The sequence below is a fragment of the Lissotriton vulgaris genome, chromosome 5, assembly GCF_964263255.1.
Source record: "Lissotriton vulgaris chromosome 5, aLisVul1.2, whole genome shotgun sequence".
Classification (NCBI taxonomy): Eukaryota; Metazoa; Chordata; class Amphibia; order Caudata; family Salamandridae; genus Lissotriton; species Lissotriton vulgaris.
This window is the reverse complement of record NC_141693.1, coordinates 399,690,701-399,714,672: the sequence shown is the minus strand read 5'-3', so window position 1 is coordinate 399,714,672 and position 23,972 is coordinate 399,690,701. Positions and strand designations below refer to the sequence as shown.

The following is a 23,972-nucleotide window of genomic DNA, read 5'->3' as shown; positions in this document are numbered from 1 at the left end:
AACAACTAGACACTAAGCGTGGCTATCCAGTTCGTAAAATGTGAAGGAACCCTATGGTGTTACCAGAGGTTTCCTAAATTATAAAAAATCACATTTGTAAGAATCCTCCTTAGTCCCTATACTTGGTAATAAATACCAAATATAACAAGGACTTCTGAATAGTAGACTGCTGAAACGACCTTTGAGACACTATATGCCTTTTAATTCTATACCTTTTTTTTATTTTCCATTCATCAATTCACATCACAGTTCTATTCCTTCTTCTCTTCTGGACAGGTTATGATTAACTGACAGTGTAGATCACAGTTATTTGGTGTTAATATTTGCCAAACACACACAACTACTGGGAGGACACATAGCTATCTTCATGTACACATGATTCGTACATTAGCATCTCCCACCTGTTACATAATTAAGATTATTTCCTTTCCTTAATATAGATGTTTTGCAGTAGTCAGTATTTTACAGTAGATGTACATTTCCATAGCTACCATGTGCGGCTTAATGTAATATATTCAAAAACTTTAACCCTAATAAGGAGACCCCTCTTTGCACAGAAGAGTGAAATCAAAACCTTTCTTGGGGTTCTAATCCCCTCATTAAGTTTCTCCAACCACGGGCACTCTTTGAGACAGGCACAAACTCTCACTTTCGTACACTTTTTTCTGAAACCAACAGTGATGGGTACTAACAGTTAACACAGAAGACTACTAAGTTTGTAATGGATAATAAATATTATTTTAGTATGAACAACACTGTTCTTAAGAGTGACCTTTGGACGCTTCCAGTTTTTTGTTGTTGTAATTTTGTCATCATTATGTACAATGATAAACACAGATGATTATGGAGCTCAGCTGTTACATTTTGACACAAGACAAAGGACCAAACAAAAGAAAGGGCTTAGTTACCAACTGCAGCATTTATTATAAGATGTCTTCAACTCTTACAAAAGGTACAGTTCACAAAACCACTTTTTTTGTAGGCACCAATACATTTTGCAGCTTTAGTGTTACTTCTCTTAGGAACTAGACGAGAACAGGAGACACCGCAGACATGCTGCAGTACAAATATTTACTTTTGGGGAAAAATAAGTCAAGAGCTCAAGTTTATAATCATCTCTTCAATCGGTTTCTACTTACTCATTTCATGGTTTAATTAACGAAAACTTCACAAGGAACAAGGCACAGCAGGCCAAAAGAAAATCTCGCTGTGGTTAAACCTCAACAGTGCTTTAGAATTGCGTATTGTAAAGGTAGTGTCTCAAACACAGCCAGGGAAAGAAACAGCAGTATTGAGTCTTTACACACATATACAGCTAGAAGAAAGGAAGACGAGAACAGTAACAATCTGTAAATATGGTGCAGACGAAGGAGTAAACATCAAACTCTAATGGATTTTAATGTGCTAAAAACACTGAAAGACCACCGTCAAACATTGCACCTACATCCTAGGCTGTTAAAATGAGAGAAAATAATACAAACTATTGATAACGTTTTTATACTTTGAGCCACTGCTGGATACAAACAGAAATAGTTGCAGACAAAATAAACAGTTTGAGAGGAAAAATCTACAATTTCTTAAGTGTTCTTCATGTACCCTAGCCACGGAAGTGAACATACATCCTACAAGTGCACATGTCAACAGAATCAGGAGTTTATTTGAATGCGTTGATCTATCCTAAACCGTGGTACCAATTTATAAACAAAAACATAAAAAAGGCAATATGTAACCTTTTCACCTACCTTTCAACTTCACCAAGGTGACTTTTGTCAATTCACACTTAAATTAAAACTTTTGTTAAAAAAAAGACACGTACACATCTTTTACGTTGGCTTCAGCATTTGTAGATATTTGAGGAGTATACCTTATGTGCCCATTAACTGCAAATTTGGGCTTCAGATGAAACAAAGGGGTTATAGAAAGCATGTCTTTCTAGTCTGCTAATGTTTAGTAGGACTCTCTGAAAAAGAGGAACATTTCCAAATGTGAATCAATTATTGTCCTCAAATGTACGATAATTCGGAGTAAATTCAGTATGCCATTGATTTTAATTGGGTCTTTTCATAGGAAGCGTCAGAAATATTTATTGTTGTTTTTCTGTTTGTGGAAAATAGTTTACATGATTAACTTGGAGAGAGATAAAGAAAGATGAATGGTAGGGACGGAGTTGGTGACACGGTCGGGCAAGGAAAAAAAGAAGAGAGGCAAAGAGATTGGACAAAATTGACGACTACCATTAATAAGAGAGAAATGCAAAAAATCTGTGGTTTTGGCAGGGGACTAGACAGAGATTGATAGTGAAGAAGAGAAAGAGGAGTAAGGAGATGGAAGATAAGGGTAAGACGTGAGTGGGAGAGGAACAGAAAAGGAAAAATTCAAGAAAGAAATTAGGGGAACAAAGAAAACAGCGGAGTAGTGAGAGAGTCTAGCGACGGACTGAAAGAAAGATAAATGGGAGGAAGAACTAAGAGAAAAGATTATTAGACTCAATAAAAAGGATGATGTGCAGGTAGATTTTCCAGTTTCCTAACGCCTGCTTTCAAAACAGATTTAGAATTATATATTTTAATAATTGTCAGACTTTTTGCAAACCAAAAATAAATTAACTTTTCAACAATTACAGCCTGAAAAATAGGAAAAATGGCTTCCATTAAAAAAATACTTCTCTAAAGCTTTTGCCAGCATTTTCAGTTCGTCGTACAATATTGCAGAACCAACATTTTAGACAGTTTGCACTGCTTGCCGAGATCAGCGAATTACTTTTAAAACGTTCATGTTAAGGTCTGTCTTGGAAGGGTATATGACCTTTAGTTTGTCCTCGTCGTCCACGATTCGGACTTGCTCGACTACAAGTTGTGTGCTGTTTAACGTTTCTGCAGTTTTATAGAACGAAGAGCCGATGGGTCCACAGAGAGCCTCTGTCTCAGGGTCAGATATGACTTCTTCCTCCTTGTTCTCCAAGGCAAATTTGTGGAGCTCTGCCATTTTCTGGAAACATAATATCGCATAATGTTTTTATTCACAAATAGCTGGCATGCAATTAGATCGATGATCAACAGATATAACAAAATAAATAACAAATTGCTCTCGCTTGTATTCTAGTTGAAGAGATTTATGCAAGTGAAAAAGGTAAATTCTGTTTGACAAATACAAGAGCAACCAATTGCAAAGAAACAGTGAGGCCAAAAACACTAACCGGTGTTTTATAAAGGCAGGGCTTCCATTACTTTATGGGAAGACAGGATTTAGCACAGCATCGGTACCCTTAAGTAAAAACTATTCAAACAAGGTCTAGCTCTAGAATGTCAATTAACAATACATTTACAAAACGCAAATAATTTAGACTTTGAGGCCTTGGAATGACCGGATATACACCAAACATGTACGCAAATTTCACAAAGTAAATGAAGGCCGATCTCCTGCCAGACAACTTAGTAAATCATAGCAAACTAATTCCATTTTAGGCAAGAGTTGAATGGAAGATTCATTGACAAATTTGAGAGTCAACTGGATCTGGTAGGAGTCAAGATGCTAGCAGCATGAAAAGTACCAACATTATGGAGATGTACCCATCAATGACTCTTTAAAAATTCGGAACTAGTGTGCATAATCAGGCGAATATCGATAAACAGCTGTTGTAATTGAGGGGCATCAAGAATGGGGCTACGATAAACACTGATTAAAAGGAACTGAATTTTCAGAAAGGGTGAGAAGAAATGAAGAGGGAAAATAAAAATGGTATGGAAAGCAAGTAGTTTGGGAGTCTAAAGGGCCTTAAAAGAGAGCTCTTTATCAAAGAGATCAACCTACAGTATATCCTGTAAGCATCACCAAGTAAGGCCAAGCTTTTCCAATTAAACAAACTCCTCACCTTGTTCGGTAAAGGTCGGACCCGCTGCGGAAGGCTGAAGGGTCAATTATAAAGAGACTACAATGTAACACAGTAACAAGGGCTGAAACATCCCAGTTACAAGAGACAGATGATGGTCCGAACTGAGCAGCTAACTCCAAAGGAGGGGCTTTGCAACTACCATTACTTGTGCCAATAGGAAAATGGTTGTCTTCCTGGTCACGCTTCGCCCACCACCTAAACGGTTTGTGCCACCACCCAAAGCTCTATCTCTAGTGGCACTGAACTATGGTGGGGCTAGGCTAGCAGTGGTGCAGCCGGTGAAGTGCCACCAGGGCCCTGTGGTGTGAGGTGTCCGGTTCTGTTTGCACTGGCTGCTACTGCAGCTCCTCTCAGGCCTACACTGTGTTGGTCCTGCCTTATTGCAGGACTTCTAGCTACACTCCGTGTGACAGCTGGTTTGGATAATCCAATTGCCTTGGTGCCACATACCTTGAGCGCATAACCTGTATGTTGGCTGAAAACAGTCATTTGAGTAAGTATAAAACCGCTCTCATGTCACATGCTGTTCCGTTCGCCACAGTATTTAGGTAATTGAACGTCCCCATCAGTCCATGGCTGAGAAGCACTGCGCTGCCCTGCCTTGACACCTGGATTTAGTCGATCTGTAGCAATGCATAACATGGATGGGAGAGGGAGCTTGAACGATCTGATCCTCAGAGTGGACCTCACAACCTGCGCAGAAGCAGTGTGGGCACTCAGCCGGTACATTGCGACTGCAGGTAGGGATTGCGCTGCAGCGATATTTGTCCTGTAGTGTATTGTAAAACTGGCTTTAGGATCCCCTGTCGCAAAACAGATAAATAGAGTAGAGCGATTACTCGGAGTGAAACTAATACCTGCTGTGCAATGTAAATCATCATTTGTTAGAAAAAACGAAACCTTATAACAGAAATCATCCTGGAAACATAACTAGCACCGATGAAGTTATCCCTAACTGGAGGGGCGAGTAAACCAACAGTTTGTTATGTTTTGAACTGAAATAGCTACACTCAAATGTTCAGGGAAATTAGAGAGCACAGCTTGCAGTGCTGTTGCCAGAGTGTGGTAGAGCTGCTTGCAGTGCTGTTGCTAGAGTGTGTTACAGTAGGTCGTATTGCAGTCTCCACTTTTGAACGCGTTTAATGTATGGCTCACCTGGCCGATGCATGCGCTTTTACCCTCCTGAGAGTGATAGGGAAACACACCATGCAGACAAACAATATGGATCAGGGGGTGGCGGTGTCGTATGGTGTGGTTGTGTGTTTTCTATCAGTACTGTTCTGCATAATTTAAACATTTGTGAATGGGGAATATAGCATTGCTGCTGTTCTGAGTAAGTGAATGAAGTTTGTAAAGCTGCTGAATGGATGACTGTCAAGCAAACTTCGTGTCACGTGATACCGTCAGCAGCTCTACCCTTGTTTACCCGAGACCAAGTTGCGAGCTGTGACTTGACGTTTAACTTTTAACATTATAATTAAACATAGTGTTAGCAATCAAAGCATGATAAGTCATTTCATAAAAGTCTGGCCAGGCTGCAGGTGTGATTCATAACACAAAAATTCTTCGCAACAATGTGTGTGTTGATGGGTCTTGTACATACAAAAACAGTGTATGAATATTAGACTGAAGTGATACCCCTTATCTACACAGACTAGAGGAAACATGTGATATGCATGGCTGCACATATAAACACCCTATGTAAAATTCAGTGCCAGGGATTTCTTTACATTTGACATCCTTGGGGCTGGGGGTAAGATCAGAAGAGGTATGACTACTGGGGGCGTGGCTTGAACGCCGATGTAGGTGGAAGCGGGACTCCGGAGCTCCTCTGCGCCCGCCTCGCACCACACCATATCCTGCACCCCGGCTCGGACCCCGACCCCCTAGAAACGCATGGGGGGGCCCCGAGAGCACAAGGAGTGACCCTGGAGAATCGGGAGCCCTGGCAATTACCTACGGGGAACTATGTTAGCGAGGCGAGGTGACCAAAGTAACAGGAGCTCAAAATGGCGGCCGCTGTCCCTACCTAATCTGCCTGGCGCCGACAAGCTGACACCGGCGAGGAGCCCAGGGGAACTGTGGGGCTCACACACACGACAGCGGAGGTCCCTAGGAGCTGAAGGATGTGGGTGACACCGCCGGAAACCGCGGCACGGGTGTGACCGAAGAGCTAAGGTCGGGCTGACTGCCTGACCCCAAGATGGCGCCTCCCGCGAGACGGAATCTACCCTGACTGCCGGTGGAGGAGACCCGGAGGCCTCGTGGTGTGGTGATCCTGCCTCACCACAGTGAAGATAACCCTGGTGTCCCCTCCGCCCTGGGAGGCGGGGCGACTGCATAACCGGTGGACTGGCGGCGGGCGGTCTTCAGCGGGAGGCCCGCAGATACGGTGGGACCTGTCACTCGCCCAGAAGGACTCCCGAATTGCAGGAGGCGAGGGGCTGCTCCAGGCTCAGGGGCAATCACGCGCCAGCAGACCGGAGGTGAGCGGAATTAAGCGGCGGGGCGAGCAACCGCGAGGGGGCCTGCCGCCCACCCCAGGGAGACACCCGGACTGTAAGCGGAGAGGCCCGCTCTCTGGCCGGGGGCGCCCGCACGCTGTCAGCTGCATTGGGCCTGGTGCCCGGAGGCACGAACATAGATTGTGGAACCCCGGGGGGGAGAGACCTCGTCGGACGACGGACGACGGGGGCGGGAGGGCCCCTGCTCTCTGCGCTGATCAACGGTCTGGAGCCCCGTTTGACAGGGGCCTGATGGCGGAAAGGACAGGGTGAGAGTGTTTCCTGACGGGGGTAACCATACGACAGAAACCACCAGAGGCCCGGCGCGCGACACTAGTCAGCGACAACCCGGCGGGAGAGGACTTGGCTGGCGACTGGTGCGGGGTGCCCTGTTGCCCCGCCGCCCGGGTGGAGTGGTCCTGCTCCCTGAGGTGGTTGTTGGTCTGGGGCCCGGGGACACAGCGGTGCTGAGCGGCTGAGGTGGGACCGGAGGGGAGTTCGGGAGTGCCTTGATCTACTGGTGACCACCGCAGAGGCGCACGCGTCCTACTACCCGGCAGCATGGTGCGAGGAGGCAGGAAAAAGGGCTTCGACGCACTGAAGTTGGATGACCCGGGCCATCTCGTGGAGGAAGATGCACCGACGTCTGGGGCGGGAAGCTCGACCCACTCACGAGACCCGTCCTTGGGAGACATCATGCAGGCGATAGTGGCGTCCCGGGAAGCTCTAGAAAAGCGGATAGACACCATCGGTTCAGACTTGACCTTGTTGAAGGACGACCACAGGAAGTTGAAGGAGCGAGTGGCGACCTCGGAGGTAACCCTGAAGGAATTACCGGGGGAAGTGACTACCCTGAGAGCATCATTGGCGGAGGTGGCGCAGATGGTCCGGGTGCTGGAGCTCAGGGCTGAGGACAGTGAAGGGCGCTCCAGACGCAACAACCTCCGCCTTGTGGGGGTCCCAGTGAAAGTGGAAGGCCAGGATGCGGTCTCCTACCTGGAGCATTGGCTGCGTACCGACGTGGCTCCAGAAGGACTTTCCCTGTTCTTTGCACTAGAGCGGGCCCACAGAATCCCGGCGCGCCCTCCCAAGCCGGGGGGTCCGCCGCGGCCGATAGTACTGCGCCTCCTACACTTCCGAGATAGAGACCACATCCTCAGGAAGGCCAGGGACCTACCGGACCTGAGAATTGACAATAGCAAGGTCATGGTGTTCCCGGACTTCACCAGAGACGTACAAAAACAAAGGGCCTCTTTCCTGGCGGTCAAGCGGAAACTGAGATCGCTGCAGCTGCCCTACGCAATGTTGTTCCCGGCTCGGTTGAGGGTCATCAATAGAGATCGCTCCCACTTTTTCCTCACACCGCAGGAGGCTTGGAGCTGGCTAGACACCAGAGAGCAGTCGGGCGCGGATGCCCCTCCGGAGGCCTCGCCTAGGAGGCGCTCTACTGAGACGACGCAGAAGCGGAGATCTGGTTCCCCATCGGGATGGCAGCAAGAACGAGCTAAGGCGGTGCTGGCCATCAGCCAGGGGGACGCCAGTCCCTCCATTAGCGCATCGGAGCACTCGAAGACCAGTGCTCCCAGCCCTGGCTCCAGTAGCGGACACGATCTTTCGGAGACGGACCTGCCGGTGGTGACCCCCCAAACGGCAGACGGCATCCTTGGCTGAGGTGTACAGCAGGACACTGGACACAGTTAAAAGGTACTGGGTTGTGGGTGAGGCTGCCATCAGACGCTGTGCGGTGAGGTGAGGGTGCCTCCCGGGACTTCGCACTGAAGCTGTGGGGGAGGGGGGGACGAGCCGAGGGGGTTCCTCCTGACTGTTCGGGGGAGGTGGGGCGGGGGTGGGGGGCTTTGGACCTGTTTGGGTCGGCGTCCTGGCCAACCTAGCCCTAGTCTATTGAGATACACTTTCACTACTTGAGTGTGGATGGGGTTTCCACGTTGGTTGTCTGTCCTGGGGTGTGGGAGTTGGGGTAGTTTAATTGTTCAGGCTGGAGGGGGGAGGGGGGTGGGACCTGGGCGTGCCAGGGGGGTCGCTGAGAGTGTGAATGAAGCGCAATGGGCTCTGCAATGGGACCCGACATAGGCTACAAATGTCTCACATGGAACGTAAGAGGGATGCACACAATGCACAGACGCCACAAGATCCACTCCTATTTAGTCAGACGGGGCATTCACTTCACCTTCCTCTAGGAAACACACCTACTAGCGAAGGAGGGGAAGGCACTACAATGGAGATGGCGGGGGCAGGTCTACCACACTGGCTACTCCGCATATGCTAGGGGGGTGGCCATTTGGATACGGGCGGGTGTTCCTTTTCAGTGCACACAGCAGCTGGTTGATCCAGAGGGGAGGTATGTCATGTTGCGAGGCAAACTAGATGGGAGGGACCTTACCTTGGGTTGTCTGTACGCCCGAACGTAGACCAGCCTGCATTTCTCTCCTTGTTGTCTAACAAGCTAGCCCCATTCTTAGTGGAGCCCTTGCTCCTTGGCGGGGACTTCAATAGTGTGGCTGACACTGCCCTGGACAGATCGCACCCCCCCCTACCTAATGCACCAGCTGGCAAACTGGCACTTGCGCGCTCTGCCTGGCAAAGCCATTGGGGTCTGGTCGACTTGTGGAGGGCAAACCATCCATCGGACAGGGACTATTCGTTTTACTCTGCTCTTCATGAGTTACACGTTCGCATCAATGCCTTCCTGTGCTCCCAGGACGTGCATGCAGAGGTGTGCCACAGTGAGTATCTCAGGCGCACGATCTCCGATCATAACCCGCTACTTGTGCAGCTGCGCTGGTCGCAGTGCCGCCCGCGAATCCCTGCCTGGAAGTTGCGCCCAGAGGCGCTAGACGACCAGCTCTTCCGCGCCTCGATAGCCTCGGAAATCGAGGTGTATTTTCAGATCAATGCGGGCACCGCGGGTTCAACCGCGACTGAGTGGGACGCCTTCAAATCAGTTGTGCGGGGACAATGCATTGCAATGGCGTCCGGGGTTAGGAGGACCTTGCTAGAGGACATCACGAAGGGGGACGAGAAGCTACGGGGTCTGGAGAGGGCGAGGCCGGAGCGCCCGGACACACATGAGGCACTACTCAAGGCACGAGAAGTAGTGGCGGCGACAGTGGAGCGCCTCAGGTGCTTCGACTACAAGGCCTACCTCACACGCGCGCACTCGGAGCGCGATAAGTCGGGAGCACTTTTGGCCTGGCTGGCCAACCCGGCTCGCCAGAGCTCGGTTATCCTTGAGCTCAGAGATCACTCGGGAGTAGCGCGGTTTGACCAACAAGGGATTAATGAGTTATTCCACGATTACTACACTGAACTTTACCGCAGCAGGGTCTTACCGTCGGAAGAAGATTTCCAGGGCTTCACGGGGGGTCTGGATTTGCCGGAACTGGGGGAGGAAGACGCAAAGCGGCTCGGAAGCAAAATTGAGGAGAGAGAGGTGAGAGTCGCCATCAAGGACATGGCAAGGAACAAGACGCCGGGCTCTGACGGGCTCCCGACGGAATTTTATCTCACCTACGTCGACCTCCTTGCTCCCCGACTGACATGGCTCTACAACGAGGCGAAGCGACTGGGCAGCCTGCCGGTGACCACTGGTGAAGCGCTCATCGTCCCCCTATTAAAGCCGGGCAAGCAGCCATGGGACAGGGCAGCGTATCGCCCACTGTCCATGCTCAACTTGGACTATAAGATCTTGAGTAAAATCCTGGCGACGCGTTTACTCCCCCATATGCCCATGTTGATCCACGCGGACCAGTCCGGCTTCATCCCGGCCCGCAACACGGCACTTAACGTACGGCGGCTCCTGCATATACTGGAGCCTGACACCTATGACGGCGCTGAGGCGGCGGTGTTTGCAGTTGACATGGAGAAGGCCTTTGACAGCCTGGAATGGCCTTATCTCTTCCATGTCATGCGCACGCTGGGCCTGGGCGAGGACTTTGTGGATTGGACGGCACTGCTCTACTGGAATGCGACGGCGAGGGTCCGAACTGGGAGAGTTATCTCTGAGATGTGTGTGGTGGGCAGGGGCACCCGACAGGGGTGTCCTCTTTCCCCCTTATTGTTCGCCATAGCCGTTGAATCCCTCGCGGCGCGCGCCCGCCTGGGCCGGGCGTATCGGGGGCTGGATGTATATGGGCAGGTACATCATATTGCATTATATGCGGATGTCCTGCTGATGTTCCTGGCGGACTCGGCGGACTCGGCTGCCTCTCTGCGTGGAGCCAAGTCCCTCCTACAATCACTGAGCAGAGTGTCGGGTGAACTGGTCGAAGTCCTACCTGTTCCCGGCCCGCCCGCGGAGGCTTTGTCCACAATCCACGGAGGGGGTGACATGGGAAGAGAGGAGCCTGCGCTATCTAGCGACCTCGATCTTCCATGACAAGGTTGATATCCTTGAGGGAAATATTGGGACGGCAAGTAGACACACCAAAGTGAACTTCGACTTTTGGAGCGCGCTCCCATTGTCGCTAATGGGGAGAGTGGCACTTCTCAAGATGGTGACCCTGCCGCGGCTGCTTTATTTCTTCAGGACCCTTCCGATCTGGATTCCGGCGAGCTACTTCCGATGTCTGCGGTCGATGGTAATCGGCTTTCTGTGGGGGGCGGGCAGACGCAGGGTAGCACACAACACACTTCTCCGCCCCAGTGCAGATGGAGGGCTTGCAGTGCCGGACTACGAATTGTACTACCTGGCGGCGCAGCTGCAATGGCTGACGCAATGGGTCGCGAGAGCCAGGAGAGGAGAGGACGGATCCGGGGAACTGGCGGGCCCGGTTCAGGTGTTATCCCGGATTGTCCTAGGACTCCCGATGGGTGATTTCCACCTCACCCAGGAATTTGAGACGGCCCGGAAGTGCTGGAATAGATATCGCCGGAGGGACCGTATCGCGATCCCATATGCACCCGAGATCCCGCTCAAGCTGTGCGGAGCACTACCGCATGGGGGCTCGTGGCACGGTCTGGAAAGCTGGGAGCTGCAGGGGCTGACGTCCATGGGGGACCTATATGAGAGCGGGGTGCTATTGCCTTTTGATCACCTAACAGACCGCTTTGAGCTGGCGGGGGGGGGGACTTCCTCCTTCACGCCGCGCTAACGACGACGATCCGCAAGCACTGGAGGACGGGCATGACGGAGCCACCACTGTCCCTGGGCTGCCAGTACGTGGTAATGATGGCGGGGACGACTAAGGCAGTCACGTGCCTATATAGACGCATGGTCTCGGAGACTGTCGCCCCACTGCTGACTCTGAAGGAGAAATGGGAGGCTGACCTGGCGACGGAGATCCCTGAAGAGGCGTGGTCTGGCATTGTGGAGCGGACCCGCAACGCTAGGTTCCAGCTGGTGCACTTTTATGTCCTGCATAGGGCCTACCTGACCCCGGACAAATTACATAAATATTTCCCAGCCCACCCGGCGGCCTGCCCGCGATGACCGGCGGACTTGGCTGATTTCCAACACATGTTGTGGTCCTGCCCCAAGTTGGGTCCCTTTTGGCGAGAGGTAGCAGATATTCTGAGGGAGATTACGGAGAGGGACTTGCAACCCACCATGGCACACTGCATCCTACACTGGTTCCCACACACATCGAAGAACAAGATCACTAGCAAGTTTCTGGACCTGGGCCTAATTCTAGCGAAGCGGGCCATAACGTACCAATGGAAGGCGAACAGGGGCCCCGCGGTGGAGAGGTGGAAGGCCGAGCTTCTTAAATGGACCCGGTGTGAGGGAGAGCTCCGTATGCAGGCTGCGATTAGAGCGGGCAATGACGCGGCTCTGGAGAGGGCCAGGGCATGGGAGAGATTGGTCTTAGACCTCACACTTTTGGACCTAGATGAAGAAGATACCCCGGCGCATAGCCCTGCCCCGGCAGCGCAACCACCTGGAGAGTTGGTGGACTAGTCTCCCTCCCTTGTTCCCCTACTTCCTATGTGATGACTGTATGATGTTTGTTGGCTGCTCCTGATGGTCTGCTTCGGGTCTGGTTTGGTCGGAATGCATGTGAATTCGCACTGGTGATACACTGTGGGGGTGGGGGTCAGGGTTAGGGATGGGGGAGTAGCACTAGGCGAAGGGGAGGGGGGCAGGAGGAGTTGGGAAAAATGGGTGAGACGGGGGGGGGGTTGTTGTTCAGAAAAGGGGAGGAGAGGCTACTGCTCCGACGGGAGGGGTCTGTTAGGTCTGAAAAGCGGCACTGCCATTTCCCGGCTGACTGATTGTCAACTTATCATGATGTATCCTCCAACACAGAACACTATCCTCTACTGCGCCGCTCAACCCCCGGGTTGTGAGCTTAATGGTTGTGTGACATATGGGCTGGAGGTTTATCTACATGAGGGACAACAGTGGAAATGACGCAAATGTTTGATTATATCACCTGTTATGCTGCAATAAAAAGATATTTACAAAAAAAAAATGTATGACTACTGTTGCAAAAAGAATGCTCCCTACATGGTACGCTAGCTTGTTTTCTTGCCCCGAGTGCCCGATTGTGTATCTGTTACCCTTTTATTTTGGCCCTAACCATCACACTAAGTCAAAAGTGAACAGACCGGTTTATCCCCGAATATGTGAGGTCCTGGACTTGTCCAATGACCTGGAGGAGTGCATCAAATATGCCCTCATATTTGACAGAGGACTACTGTCCCTGGCTTGGGTAATGCACATCCATAGTGACAGCATAGAATGTTTTGAGATTGGTAGAACTTTTTCAAATGTGTCACTAAGAGTGAGGTCCGGCGGCATTGCTTGTGCAAAGTTCTGCGTTCATGTGAATGCCCAGTACTTTACATAGACATCCTGTGGCATGCTAAATGTTTGCATTAGTAGATAATGTGAGGAAGTCAGAGAACTGAAGCTAGTAGGATCCATTTTCGATGCCAATACTTAACACAGCACTTACTGGAGAACAGCTTCCCCAGACAGTTAATGTATATTTCCTGTATTCCTGGAATCTCAATCTCAAACCACAGTATGCAGCCACCACCTCTTTCTGTTTGAAAACAAGAGAACTGGGGAAAGGGGTTGTAAGCGAAATTGCACCTATCTTATATTTTGCCTAATTTGTTCCGTTTTTGCAGTGCTCCGGATCGGAGATTCTATTCCCCTAAATCTCCAGGAACAACAGATCGTTCCAACATACAATTTTTAGCAAAGCTGATCCAGCACACAATCTATTATTTTATGAACATATACAATAGTAATCAAAGTTAATGTATCATAATGAAAAAACATTCGGTAGCAGAATCTTGGATCTTTTTGGAAGTTCAATCTTTATTATGGTTCCTCACAATTGTAGCCAACGCGTTTCGTCCTCCACGGACTTCTTCTGGAAGCCTAGCCTTTGTCCGTGTGTCATCTGTAAACCTTTAAAACCTCTTGTTATTATTATTTTGCTTTCTGTATGCAATTATTTAGTTGCTTTCTGTGTTTGTGTGTTGTCTGTGAAGCGTTATTTTTGCATGTGTCTGCAAGGTAACGTGTCACCTTTTTAAAGCTATTATTTTATTTCTGTTTATTGTGTGTTTTGGATTTTGAAAGCCATTAAAATTATGTATTTGTTTTCGGTGTTAGTGTGTCGTCTGTAAAGCTAGAAAACCTTGTGCTTCTTCTTGGAATAGCAGAGTTTACCCTAACATGGCCATACATTTCAAAGTGCTGAGTTAGTTACCATCTGTTTTTTGTCATGCCGGGGAATGCGCTGGCCAGTGGGAGGTAAGCACGATCAAGGTATGTTTTTACTGTGATTGTAATTACAGCAAAAACAGTTTTTCCTTCTCCCTCTCTTCCTACCCAGAGGATATCACAAGACATCAGAGCAGTTTGTCAAAGCCTTCAGGTGTCCTGCAGTGGACAAAAGACCCCATTCAAAAGACAGCAACCGCACCCCCGTATCCTATTTTTCCCCTCCATTTTCACTCTATGTCAGGAGCGGAGGCTTCTGATTAGGCTGTTCTTTCTCGTTTATTTCTACTCCAGCAGCCATAAAAGATATCAACCTTAGTAACAAAAAAACAAATTTCCCATGAGCATCAGGGTAAATTGGAAACAGAAAATGTCCCGCACGTTGACCAATCCCAGGTCAGGGCTCCTCATAACTTCCCCTTCTGGCACTCTATCTTCCTCTTTCTTCGCTGCTCCAGCAGCAGACAGATGAGTGCTTTTGTTTTCTTGTGTTTCTGACTTTTACCTGACATGTAATGCAAACCTTTTCTGCTTAAATTCGCAGTCTGCCGCGTTTGGTTTGGTGTGTAGCGACTGCGTGTGAGGGCCGCGGGAGCGATCGTCGCTCCTTTCGCGGTGGTGTTTCATTCGGCTCTGTGCGCGGGCGGCCTTCGGCCGCTAGGGGACCGCGCGCCTGTGCTGCCGCTTTGAGGAGCTTGACCCCCCGCGAAGTGCGAGTCATTGAGTACGCTTCGTGCATTCCGTCGACGAAGCGACTTAAAGGTCTCGCGCGCCGTGAGGGAAGTTCGGCGGGTTCTATTTGGCAGCACTATAGGCCTTACGTGTATAACAGAGCCCTGCCCGGAGCCAGAACACCCGCGTTGCGGGTAAGGTGTTACTTCAATTCTGGGACCGGCCCGGGCAGTTTTTTGTACCTCATAACGGAGGCTGGTGGGTCCCGATTACACTTGCTTTGACCCAGCTGTGGCGGGAAGACCTCTCAAATCGGGCTTTGCCCCATCTTAACCCCTGTGATCAGTGCAGCCTTCCTACACTCCGGGATGGAGTACGACGAATATTATGCAGACGAGGAGGAGGAACAGGTTATCTATTTGCCGGTGGACGACCACTTCTGTAAGGTCATGGATTCCTCCTTGTGGAAGGAGGTGACGCGGGTTGTTGAACCCCTGGAAAAGAAGATCGAGCAGCTTCAAGCTCAGTGCCAACCCCTTGGACACGGGGCGGACGCCCTAGGGCGGCAGGACCCCACGCTCCCGGCCCAAGTTTCACCCTCTGTGCCGGAGCCCAAGAGGAAACGCTCTGCGGACACAGGGGTGGATTCGGACGCGTTTTTGCGCCTCAAGAAGGCTTTCCTGGAAGCTAAGACCTCTGACGCCCCTTCCACCTCTAAGGAGGTTCCGACTGCTGATGTGGGGGGAGGTCAAGGCGACGTGGATACTGTTGACCCCGACGAGTCTCCCCAAACCTCGGACGGGGATGGGGAACCCGACAATTCGTGGGCCTCTGCACCGGCCACCCAGTCATCTCATCCAGACCTCAGCTCAGACATGCTCAATCCGGATGAGCTTCTCCACCCGCGCTCTTCTCACTGGGTTCCCGCGCCCAAAGTGGCGGCCTACATGGCTGCCAGACTGCGTAAACCCCTGGATCAGGAGGTGCGTAGCTGTCTACGGACCGAATGCCCGCGCCCCTCTTTGGAGGGCAAAGTTGCGGTAACACCGGACATCGACCCTAAAATGTCTACCTTCCTCACCAGATTCGTCAAAGATCCCAAAAAAGGCATCGATCGATCTTGGAGGTCCTGCCAAGATAAACTCTTGGACGCAGCAGGACCACTGGCGAAAATCCTTGACATGGCTGAGGACGCCAAAACCTCGGGATCGCTGATCTCCCCCGAGACCCTTTCCGGTTGGGCTAAAAAGGGCAATCATCTTCTTGGGGAGCGCGAATGTGGCCATATCGACTGAGCGGAGACGATCGATCCTTATTAAAATCGATCCAAAACTGGGAGAACTGGCAACCTCTGAGGCAGGTCCGATGGCGGAGGGGAACCTCTTCGGCGACCCATTCGTCAAGGAACTGGGTAAATTCGTCAACACATTCAACTCTCTCGACAAGGCCCAGTCATCAGTAAAAAGGATCTTCTCCCCCCGTGTTTTTGGAGCAGCCAGCCGAGGCAGGGGCCGCTCAGCTGGCAGGCCCTACACCAGAGGCTCCAACAGGCAAGGTGATTCCCATCGAGGTCAATATCAAGATCCCGACAAGTTCGGCAACTTTTACCAAACTAGAGGTTACCCCCGCCGCCGTGGTGGACGAGGAAGAGGTGACGGCGGCTACAGTAACATGCTCTTGCCAAGCCCATCAGCTTTGCGCCAGACCAAATTTCCCTCATAGACAGGGAGGTAGCGGACCTTCTCCGCAAAGGGGCCATTGTGCAGACACACTGGCACCCGGGGGGTTTTCTCATTAACATTTTCCTTGTAGAGAAACAGGACGGCGGCTATCGCCCAGTGATAATCCTCAAGGAGTTCAATGGCTGGCTAGTCTACCGCCATTTCAAGATGGAGGGCATCCATCTTCTGAGAGACTTACTTCAGGAGGGGGACTAGATGGTCCGTTTGGATCTGAAGGATGCCTACCTCACGATTCCCATCTTTGCACCCCACAGGCGTTTTCTGCAGTTTCGGTGGGGTCCCCGGATTTACGAGTTTGTCTCCCTTCCTTTCGGACTAGCTCCGTGGTGCTTCACCAAGGTACTGAAGCCAGTGGTGGAACGCTTACGCATGGAGGGCATCCGTCTAATAATTTATCTAGACGATATGCTCCTTCTGAGCCAATGCCCGCGGACGCTACTGTCCCATCTTCAGAGAGCGGTAACTCTTTTGGAGTCCTTGGGATTCATTATCAATCAGGCCAAATCGGACCTTACCCCGGCACGACACATGCAGTTCCTGGGTTTTATGATAAACTCAGTGGAAGCCACCTTGTCCCTTCCTTCTCGGAAATTGTCGAAGATCAGGCACGAACTGAGACTTACCCTGGCACGTCCTACGATCCAGTTACGCCACCTGGCCAGGGTGGTCGGTCTTCTGTCGTCGTCCATTTAGGCGATTTTTCCGGGGCCCCTTCACTACCGGACCCTTCAGTGTCTCAAGGCCCTTCGCCTTCGCAAAGGTCTAACCTATTCGCAAGTCGTTCCACTCACGGAGGAAGCGAAGACGGAACTTCGGTGGTGGATCGATCATATGGACGCCTGAAACGGGCGAGCCATTTTCGGTTCGCAACCGGATTTAGTAATCGAATCCGATGCCAGTGGCCTAGGATGGGGAGCGCGCTGCGGCGCTGTTTCTACAGGCGGTGCATGGTCATCAGCAGAACAAGGCCTGCACATCAACTGCTTGGAGTTGATGGCAGGCTCCTTTGCAGTGCGGTGCTGGACGAAGGACAGGCTTCGGTGTTGTGTCCTCTTGAAGATGGACAATGTGGCGGCCGTGCGCTACATCAATCATCTAGGGGGAACCAGGTCCAAGGCGTTGTCCGACCTGGCTCGTTCTCTATGGGAATACTGCCTGTCCCACGAAATTTCCTTGTCGGCGGAACATCTCCCAGGCTCTGCCAATCAAGTGGCGGATTGGTGGTCCCGTCACTGGAGGGACACCAGTCTTTGGCAACTCCGCCCGGACGTGTTCGAGGCGATCAGAGACAGGTGGGGTCCGTTTTCAGTGGACCTTTTTGCCTCACGGCTGGATGCTCAACTGAACCGCTACTTCAGTTGGCGCCCGGACCCGGAAACAGCGGCGACCGATGCATTCTTGCAGGACTGGAGCAAGGAGAGGGGTTATGCGTTTCCCCCCTTTGCAATGATCATGAGACTGTCCACCCAGGTGAGGAGACAACAGGCGGATCTGGTGGTGATCACCCCGATCTGGAGGTCGCAAGTCTGGTTTCCAGCTCTGATGGAACTTTCTTGGGATTCTCCAATCCCTCTACCCCGCATTCCAGATCTCCTCAGAAATCCTCAAGGGGACCCTCACCACCTCCTGTCCACAGGCAGCTTGTGCCTGATGGCATGGCGGGTTACAGGAGACGTTGGCAAGTCCAGGGACTTTCGGAGGACGCTGCGGCGCTGTTGGCCAAATCCTGGGCAGATAGAGCCAACAAGAGATACCGGTCTGCATGGGCTAGGTGGAATAGTTGGTGTCTGCGATTCCAGATTGATCCAATGGGGGCGGACATTGTCCACGTCCTTAACTTCTTAGCTTCCCTGTCGAGGGAGGGCTTGGCCTACAGGTCTATCAATACCTTCCGTTCGGCCATATCGGCGGGTCACGTCCCGATTGATGGTAAACCCGTAGGAGAACACCCCCTGGTCTGTAAACTGCTGCGTGGAGTGAGACTTGCGGTTCCTCCGCAACCTCGCTACTCAGTTTTGTGGGATGTCAATAAGGTTCTTAACCTATTTCAAGACTGGCTGTCTAATAGATACTTGTTCAGAAAACAGATTTCAGCTAAATTAGCCATGCTGCTTTGTCTGATTTCATGTTGCAGGGTCTCGGATGTGAGAGCCTTGGACCTTACGGGTCGCATTCTGTCCCCGGATGGGGTGACCTTCCATCTTTCAAGGCGTACTAAGTGCGATTCCCGATCGATCTCGTATCCTGCATTCCCAGTTGTCCCAAAGTTGTGTGTGGTTAGGGCTTTAAAGGCCTATGAAGTGGCTACCATTGATATACGCCCACAGGGTGTCAGACAACTGTTCATTGCTCTTACTAAGCCACATAGGGCAGTTTCATCCCCTACTATTGCGCGCTGGGTGCGCTGGGTTATGCAGGAGGCCGGTATAGATACTTCCCGGTTTGGAGCCCATTCGGTTAGGGGGGCAATGGCGTCTAAGGCTTTTTCCCTGGGGGCTCGTCTGGAAGACATTCTGAAGGCAGCTGACTGGTCTTCCGACTCCACTTTCAAGAGATTTTACTTTAAGCCAGTCCCTTCGCTGGCTTCTCTGGTGGTTGACAAGCTTTGAACTAGCCTAATCAGAAGCCTCCGCTCCTGACATAGAATGAAAAATTTCCTAGCTAACGTACAGGAAAGTTTTAATTCTACTAAGGAGGCGGAGGCGAGGATTAGCCCACCCTGTCTTCTTCGAACCCTGCCAGAAATTCTACTTTGGGTCAGTAAGTAAAATCTTTGATGCAGTTTTCTTAACAAGTATGTTGCAAAGTGGTTCTCATGTCGAATTCACTTATTGCTGGGTTATGATGAGTTATGTCATTGGATGTTTCTCTAGGATGTTGCCCATGTGGTGCGTAGTTCACTTCTTGATGCCTTACGTAGTCTTCTTGTACCGTAGGTGCGGAAGCAGGCAAGCAGGACTGACCGATGTACTCTTGTGGCAGTGTCGCAGGAAGAAAGAGGAAGATAGAGTGCCAGAAGGGGAAGTTATGAGGAGCCCAGACCTGGGATTGGTCAACGTGCGGGACATTTTCTGTTTCCAATTTTCCCTGATGCTCATGGGAAATGTGGTTTTTTGTTACTAAGGTTGATATCTTTTATGGCTGCTGGAGTAGAAATAAACGAGAAAGAACAGCCTAATCCTCGCCTCCGCCTCCTTAATAGAATTGAAACTTTCCTGTACGTTAGCTAGGAAATTTTTCATTCCATAGCAGGGTAACATAGCTCGGTGGCCTCAGTGCCCAGAGCCCGCACTAAATTCGAATGCTTCGGACTTCATGAGCTAGCTGTATTGCTTCATCGAATTTAGAGCAAAGATTGCACAAAAACACGGAAAAGCTTTTTTGTTTTGCTTTTTTGGTGTCATCCACTATTAATAATGACCACACTTCTGTTATTCAACCCAATCTGAATGGCATAGCCAATAGCATGCTCATGGTCGAGACCTATTGGCTTTGCCAATGCTCATTTAATTCTCCAAGGAACAAGTCTCTCACTTATCACGACACCACATACTGCACATATGTGAAATATGAGAGACATGTTTGTTGTATTAATTTAGCAGATACCCAGTACCGTTAACCTCCCCAGCATCGTTGTGTCTGGCAATATTTCATTAATGCAGCTAGACTTGAGATGTGCAGAAAAGGGTTTGCTTGTTTAAATACACTTTATTTATTTGTTTGAGACAGTCCAGTGTTTTTACACCAAGTCTTCAGGTTATAATAAAACTAAATCAATAATACTGTTCTTTGTGCAAATAAAGCTAATATTATCCTGAGCTGTGCATTAAAACAAATATAGGTTTGTATACCTGTTCTAAGTACACCTGCCGGCTAGGAATCATCCATACTGCTTCTTTAAAATTATAGAACATTTTCAATTTTCTTGTCATTTAAATATGTGTACAGCATGCATTTTGATACCAAGTTTAGGATTAGCTGGCTTGCTTTCATTTTTTAATTGTTATTTTCTTTTGTTATATGCTTGAAATTGAAAACAAAACATGCATTGAGAACGTTAAAAGGTCTCACTTTGGGACTTATTGGCTTTGTCTAGGGTGAAACACCTAGCTCCTCGGCTGAAAATAACGCTAATAAGAATGCTGCTTACCACCTTAAAATTTGTTCCTGGAACATTCGAGGACTAACCAAGGAAAAAGCTGAAAGGACAATAGCCTCCCACTTGAAGAGATAAAACATCATCGCTCTACAAGAAACTTGGTCCTTGCAAACTATCTCCTGGGAGGACTTCACCGTCTATGAATCCTATGCAAAAGCATCCCAAGCAGGTGACCACGCATCAGGAGGGGTGTAAATCTCTGTGGAGAACAACCTGGCCTTACAGGTTTCCTTACCCTGTGAAGGGCACAGTGGCTACATTTTCCTTAAAACTCAGTCCCAGCAATCAGAAGATTGCAACTCGAAACAACAAACCATGATCCTTGGCTGCATTTACGTACATCCTTCTAAAACCAAGCAGGAGGCAACCCTGAGCAAAATGCTCCCTGCAGTGAGCGACCTCTTCTCTAACTTTCCCAACGACATGTGGCTAATAATGGGAGACTTCAATGCAAATATAATGGAGACAGGCTTGGACTCCTCTTCCCTAACTTCACTGGACGATCAATTGTGGGTCATTCCGGGCATAAGGCAACAGTACCAACAGAAGGATGGATGCAGCACAAAGGTAGGAGCCTACCTAAACCAACTCGGCCTCTGTATTTTAAATGGAAGACTCGAATCAGATTCGCCTGCCACTCATACGCATGTATCCTTCTCCAGAATGGCCACTCTGGACTATATTTGGATTTCGGTCGCTCACTTCCCTCTAGTGCAGGATTTCGTGACAACTCCCTCACCGGAAAGTGATCATGCCATTCTCATGTGCAAAGTGTCATCGCCGCAGTGCCTCCAGTCAGTAACCCAGCTGGGAAAGAAGACAACTTGGAACCTGTAAAAAAGGTACAGTGGACCCTGGATCTTCAGGACATAATTGAAGAGAGGGTGGGCCATTTCCTAGATAAATTAAATCAAGAGTCCATCTGACTGCAAAATCGTGGGAAATGGCAGTGGAAGACTTTAGAGAAAACTTAGCCTCAAAGACAACTAAAAGTCCAAACAAACCCACTACCAATACACCCCATTTTATTGAGCACAAGGAAACCACAATGAAAATTAAACTCAAATTAAACAACTTATTGGGCAGGCAACCCTATGATGACACTGAACACAAATTTCTTCGCGAAAAGATATTGATGACTCGCAAGGAGTACAGGAAAGCAAGATTCACTTACCTGAAGACGAAAGATCACCACCTCTGGGCAACAGCTCATGAAATAATAAAATAAAAGGACCAAAGAAGATGTTGGAGCTGGGTAAACAAGGATGCCAGATCCGCCCAACCATCAACCGTAACAAATATTGCTCCTGCTGAATGGGAGGTTCACATTGAAACATTCACGTTAGCAACAATCGGCTTGGCCACCACAGCTCTAGCCACATCAACCCTCATATAGGACCGGAGCACACCATTAAGATCATACCAACCCAAGTCGCATTTATCATTAAAAAAATGCGCCCTGGGGAGGTGCTCTGCCCAAATGGCATACCAACAAAGGTGTACAAAGCCTCGATGCTCAAGTGGGCTGCACTTTTGACCACCCAATTCAAGGCTAGCAGAATGGGCGGGCCTATTCCCGAGGAGGTGCTCTTCTTGTCCCTATCCACAAAAAAGGTTCTCGATCTAGCCCCGATAACTGCCAGATAATCGCCCTCCTTGACGCTGAAGGGAAGGCCTATGCAAGCACTCTACTTCAAGAAGTAACAACTTGGGTGGAAGACCGCAAACTGATACCCTACACTCAAACCGGCTTCCAATAGGGTTGCCACATTAAAGACAACTTGATCGGTCTAACCCCCATGATGGAGGGCACGCTCGCTACAAAAGAAAGACGTTCATCGACTTCTGAACAGCTTTTGATAGAGTTGGTCATCCCTGATTGTGGGAAAATTGAAAGAACTGGGGCATTTCACAATCCCTATTGAATGCTGTTAGAAATGGGATTTCTGGTTGGCTAGGGCATGCACCATAGCCAGGCAGAAACCACCACTCTAGTCAGTGCAAGGGAGTTACACCCTGAAGATAACCCCTGCTCACCCCCTTGGTAGCTTGGCACGAGCAGTCAGGCTTTTCCCAGTGGCAATGTGTAAAGCGTTTGCGCGACACACTTGGCACACAACAAAAGAAACTCCACACAAGGTTATATCAAAAATAGCCTTTGTATTATCTAAACACATTAGAATCATAATCACACATATACACCGTGCCAACTGGCACCAGGTAGTAATTTACATGGGGATTATATACATGACAGGGCCAATCGGGCCACTGTCAGAACCATCAGAAAGCACAAGTGATAAAACACAAGAAATGCGTTACTTACCTGTAACAGCAGTTATCCAGTATTGGTGTCTTTCATAGATTCACATGCCTGAATCATTCCCCGTCGTCGAGACGGGAGCCTCCGGTAAATAAAAAAGTAATGTCCATAGACATACATAGAGAGAAAGGGTCCAAGGGTCTCCCCTTAGTAGCCTTTCCCTGTCCTTATGTAAAAAGGACTAAACTGACATAGTCAGCCAATCAGCTCCGACCTCCCTCTAGAACCTTCCTGGGAGGAGCCTCAGTCCCTCAGATTTTCGTACGCACCCAGCTAGGTTTGGCGTAATATAGTTCCGAGAGGGAGGTGAGTCCTTCCCGGGGAGGCGGGAGGGTTGCATGTGAATCTATGAAAGACACCAATACTGGATAACTGCTGTTACAGGTAAGTAACGCATTTCTTATCCAGTATTAGGGGTGTCTTTCATAGATTCACATGCCTGAATCAGAGTAGCTAGCAATCATAGTAGCACATTTCTAAAACAGAGTTGCTCTGCCGTCATAGTAGATAATGCATATAATATCATACAATAAAGAGACAGCTTAGACATAATATCATCAGAGCAATAATGTGCATACCTGGAAGGCGGGATGTAGGAAGGCTCACCTTACTGAAAGAGATGGCGAAGCACCGCCTGGCCCACTGCCGCATCCTTCTGCAGTTCGATATCCAGGCAGTAGTGTCTGGAGAAAGTATGCGGTGACTTCCAGGTCGCCGCCCTGCAGATGTCCAGGATTGGCACTCCTGCAAACAGCGCCGCTGACGTGGACATCGCCCTGGTGGAATGAGCAGTCACATGATCATTCAGAGGCCGGCCGGCCTTTTCGTGGCAGAAGGAAATCGCTGAGGAGATCCATCTAGATATGCTTTGCTTCGTGAGTGGTAGGCCCATTCTTGGCCTGCTGTATGCCACGAACAGCTGTGAGGATTTCCTTAGATCCTTAGTCTTTTCCAGGTAGAACTTCAGGCACCTCATAAGGTCTA

At 49.6% G+C, this 23,972-nt stretch overlaps 1 protein-coding gene across 1 annotated transcript in view; it reads right to left on the bottom strand.

Annotated features, from left to right (window-relative positions):
* Positions 1–900: 900 nt before the first annotated feature.
* Positions 901–23,972, bottom strand: part of LRRC47 (leucine rich repeat containing 47) — a 218,038-nt gene continuing 194,966 nt past the window's right edge. Inside the window, exon 7 of the mRNA XM_086921740.1 lies at positions 901–2,988. Coding sequence (XP_086777866.1) covers positions 2,749–2,988 — 240 coding nt within the window. The 3' untranslated portion in view covers positions 901–2,748. The remainder of the gene's footprint in view (positions 2,989–23,972) is intronic.